General features: G+C 31.7%; 1 protein-coding gene across 1 annotated transcript; it reads left to right on the forward strand.

The window, feature by feature from the left end:
* The first annotated feature begins 665 nt into the window (after window positions 1–665).
* On the forward strand, window positions 666–3,857 carry LOC107897805 (labd-13Z-ene-9,15,16-triol synthase, chloroplastic). Its single transcript, XM_016823376.2, has 2 exons — window positions 666–1,848; window positions 3,172–3,857. The coding sequence occupies exons 1-2, from the start codon at window positions 886–888 to the stop codon at window positions 3,796–3,798; spliced, it is 1,590 nt and encodes a 529-aa protein (XP_016678865.1). The 5' UTR covers window positions 666–885; the 3' UTR covers window positions 3,799–3,857.
* Window positions 3,858–4,652: the final 795 nt, after the last annotated feature.

A 4,652-nucleotide genomic window follows, 5' to 3' on the forward strand; every position in this document is an offset into this window, starting at 1 on the left:
CTCGAAAAGAATATTAATCGACAGATTTTAAAATTTTCAACCTAATTTCTCAAAAAAAAATCAGCATTTATATGTAATTCAGCTAATATTTGACACTTCTTTTTCCGGTATATGAAATTATAGGGAATTGAAATTTGATTATTAGAATTAAATAATTTAAAAGAATAATGGCTTAATCAAAGTCACCACTCAGTGTTTTCCACTTTTCTTTTGGTCAACAGTTTAAAGAGACCGCCACTATAACATAATAATTTCCACATTTTACCAATTTTACACTCAAACATATAAATACGTCTATCAAATATTTAATACGTGACAATTTTTTTATGAATAATTAACATCTTATATATTAAAAATTATATACAGCTCTCACAATTTTTTCCATATAATAGATATGTATATTTAATTTAATTCACACATTTTAAATATATTTCGAAACAAAAAAAATTATAATAGGGACCGAAGCTAAACTTGATATTTATTTTGGGAAACAAAAATTTACTCTCTTATTAATTAAAATTTACCAAAACATGAAGGCCTAAACAAGCAATTTGGTAAACCAAGAGGGACCAATGCTTCTGTCTACTCCTTTGGTGCCGCCTCCTACTTCACATAATATCCAAGCTGACATTTGTTTAAATTATAGTCGACATAATACGAAAATATAAGATACTTTATTTATACAAAAAAATTATGAAAAAATAACTAATAATAAATATTATTAATGTATTAATTTAATACGAAAATAACATAAATACATAAATTATTAGATTGGTTTAGTGTTATATATCGAGTATACCTCCTATTATTATTTGGCGTGTATAGGGAGCCTAAGTCCTCCGTTTCCTCTTGCCTTTTTTTCTATTCGAACAAGAGTACCCACCAATGTCCAACTTCTACGTTAAGGTCAGCAATAGCTGGTTGCCCGGCCGCGACGGACTTGCTGCGTTCACTATTACCGAAGTGGCAACCACTCTCGCTGTGGCGACGCTAGTAATTATCTATTTCTCACGGTTGGTTAAGAAATTCATCATCAAAACCAAGCCTCCGCCGCTGCCGCCAGGCCCGCCAGGCTTGCCAATACTCGGCCACCTCCTTTTCATCAAACCCGATTTCCTCCAGTATGTAACCAAACAATCCAAAATCCATGGCCCTATCATCAAGCTTCAGTTGGGAAGAAAAGTTTACGTCATCATAAGCTCACCATCAATCGCCAAACAAATCCTCAAAGACCACGACGCCATCTTCGCCAACCGCGATGTTCCGGCGGCGGCCGTGACCGGAACCTACGGCGGACTCGATATCCTGTGGAGACCCAATGGCCGAGGATTACACAAGCTGCGTAAGCTCATCGTGCGAGAAATAATGAGCAAAGAAGGCCTCGATTCCTGCTACGAGTTTCGACGACGAGAGATCCGGCATACGGTGAAGAATATCCTTGGGAAAATTGGGTTACCCATCAACCTCAGCGAACAAATATTCTTAACAATGCTGAGCGTTACAATCAGCATGCTATGGGGTGGTTCGTTGAACGGAGAAGAAGCGAAGCTTGGGCTTGAATTTAAGGATCGAGTAGAGGAATTTGTGGGGTTGTTCGGAGAACCCAACGCTTCTGATATTTTCCCGGTGCTGAAGCCATTGGATTTGCAAGGAATTGAATCCAAAACCAAGAAGCATATGTCGTGGTTTTATGGGTTTTTTGAATCGGTGATAGAGCAGCGAACGAAGCTCGGAGAGGGACCAAAAATGGCGGGCAGCAAGGATTTTTTGCAGCAATTGTTGGAACTAAACCAAAGAGGAGATGCCAAAACTTCAATATCCATCAAGGAAATAAAGGCTTTGCTGCTGGTAAGTAGGGGATTGAATTCTGAAATATCATGGATTAAATTCTAAATTTACCAAAATTTTAAATTTACAATAATATATCAAAAGTCTTTCTAGTTTTTGTAAATTTAAAATTTAATTTATATGTTTTTATTTTTAAAAATTTAAGAATTTATTTTTTAAATTTTAAAATTCAAATTTAAATTTAACACCGATAACACTTAACATCATTTTTTAAATAAAAAAATGTTAAGTAGAGTGTTGTTATATCAATATGATGTGATAATAATTGACGAAAAAAAAAAACCTTAGGTTAATAAAATTTAAATGAAAATACTAAAGGTACTAATGATTAAATTAGAATTTTTAAATTAAAAAGTAAAACAATTTAATTTTTAACTTTTTAAAATATATAGATTAAATTTTAAATTCTATAAAATTACAGGGATTAACAACATATTTTGAACTAATGGTACATTCACTTGGATTGGAACTTATTTTGAAGTATATACGATTAATAATTCTATTATTGATATAAAAACAAACAATTAACCTATCTAATTTATAGTACTGTATATAAAAGGAGGACTTTACTTCAATATAAATTGTAAAACAAATATGAAAAATATCAAAAGAAGACTAAACCTTTTCTTATATAACACCTGTCCATTGCTGTACTTTTTTAATATAATAGTTAAATTTTAGTTAGTCCTACTTCTTCTTTGTTCTTTCTTTTTTTTTGAGATTATTAAATTTTAATTTTTGATCCTACACTTAATTAAGATTTGAAATTTAATCTCTATATTTTGATTTTGACCTAATTTGATATCTTAAATTTTATAATGTCATTAGTTGGTCTAAATATTTTATTTTGATTAAAATATTGATGTGACTTTTTAAGAAGTGTTGATACTGTTAAAATACTCTTATTAAATTTGGGTTCATTAAAATGACATTTTTTAAAAATATGGATACTGAGTGGGTATTGTTTTTTTAAACATTACATTAACTTTAACAGAATAATTTTAGTAGTGTAAATGATTGGATCTGAATTTTTTAATTCGAAAAGTAGGACTAAATCCCTAAAAAAATGTATGTATACTAAATTCTAAATATACAAAGAGTACAAAAATTTGAAACATATTATAACCTTTAAATTTTTACTCTATAAATTAGTCAATAAATAAATAACCGAAAACCTAGTTGGGTGAAACCATCCTGGTATACTTTAATTGAATCCTCTAATCAAAATAAAAGTTAATTAAAATTATCTCAATTTGATCGATTAATTCAGTTTTAATTAAATTTTTCTTAGTTTTAATTAAAATTTTCTAATTGTGGGTATAGGATATGATAATTGGCAGTACAGACACAACATCTACAACAATGGAATGGGCGATGACGGAATTACTACGGCACCCAAATAAACTACAAAGAGTCACCGAGGAATTGGATGCAATAATTGGGGACCAAACCAGCGTTGAAGAGTCCCATCTTCCTCGCTTGCTCTACTTAGAAGCAGTGGTGAAAGAAACGTTTCGAATTCACCCACCGGCTCCCTTGTTATTTCCGCACATGTCAAGCGAGACCACAGTCATAGCTGGTTACACCATCCCTAAAAATTCCAGTATTTTCTTCAATGTGTGGGCAATACAAAGGAACGCTGAGTTCTGGAAAGACCCTCTTCGATTCGCGCCAGAGAGGTTCTTGAAAGACACTGAGAAAAGGAATTATACAGGAAATAGTTTCCATTTTTTCCCGTTTGGATCTGGGAGAAGGATTTGTGTTGGGATTCCATTGGCAGAGAAAATTATGATGCAGATTTTGGCGACATTGTTGCATTATTTCGAATGGGAATTGCCAAATGGGAGAAAACCTGATGTAAAAGAGAAGCTACAATTGGTGTTGTCGAAGGCGGAGCCGCTTCTTGTTGTGCCCGTTGCGCATTTATCTAATTTTATGCAATACGAATAAATATGTGATTAAAATATGTTTCAAAAGAAAAAATATTAAATCAGCATTTAATTTTTAAATCTAACAACTTTTTTCAATTTTGATTCATGAGGTGCTATTAAAAATAGAAGGATAATATGCTTCAGCACACTCAAACCTATATTCTCCTGCATTAGCAACAATGCCCATACCAATCGAGTTAAGACTCAATCGACAATACATGCTCAAAATTAAATCTAATGCTTTGCAATTTTTCTCATAATCACTCATGATTCAAAATTCTAAAAAACCTAAGCAATGACCAAAATACCGTTATAATAGTTTTCATATTCGCTTCACCACTAATTTCACTTTTTTGACACAATCCCACTAAAATCCCTTATCACTTTTATCACTTCTCAATAATAAATCCTCTAATATCTTACCTTGAATCAATAATTAATCAAAATTTTTTTCTGAGAATTTTCTGTTCAATTTCCGGAATAGTAATGTATAAAGACATTGAAAATTTTGGGATATTTCAAAAGTCATTATTTTATACAAACGTAAGCACGGCAAAATGTTCACCACAATCTAAACCATTGGTAAGTGTATGGCAAATTCACATTCCCCAATGGACTTGTAGTAAGTAATTTCATATTCAATGTCCAGTTGATTATCTATCATCAAGCCTAAATTAATGAATTGATATAATTACATATTTAAATCTTCTTATGTTTTATCATAAAGATGAGTAGTTTTATGGTTCGCTAGTGGGATGGCTAGTTGAGCAAAGGCTTCCAACTCCCCAAAGTACTTTGAAAAAAAATAGACCAATTTGTTTCATTATATTTCAACTTGTTTCAGCAGATTAGTGTTCTATTCATGAGCTAATT

This window comes from Gossypium hirsutum, chromosome A10 (genome assembly GCF_007990345.1).
Source record: "Gossypium hirsutum isolate 1008001.06 chromosome A10, Gossypium_hirsutum_v2.1, whole genome shotgun sequence".
NCBI classification, from domain to species: domain Eukaryota; kingdom Viridiplantae; phylum Streptophyta; class Magnoliopsida; order Malvales; family Malvaceae; genus Gossypium; species Gossypium hirsutum.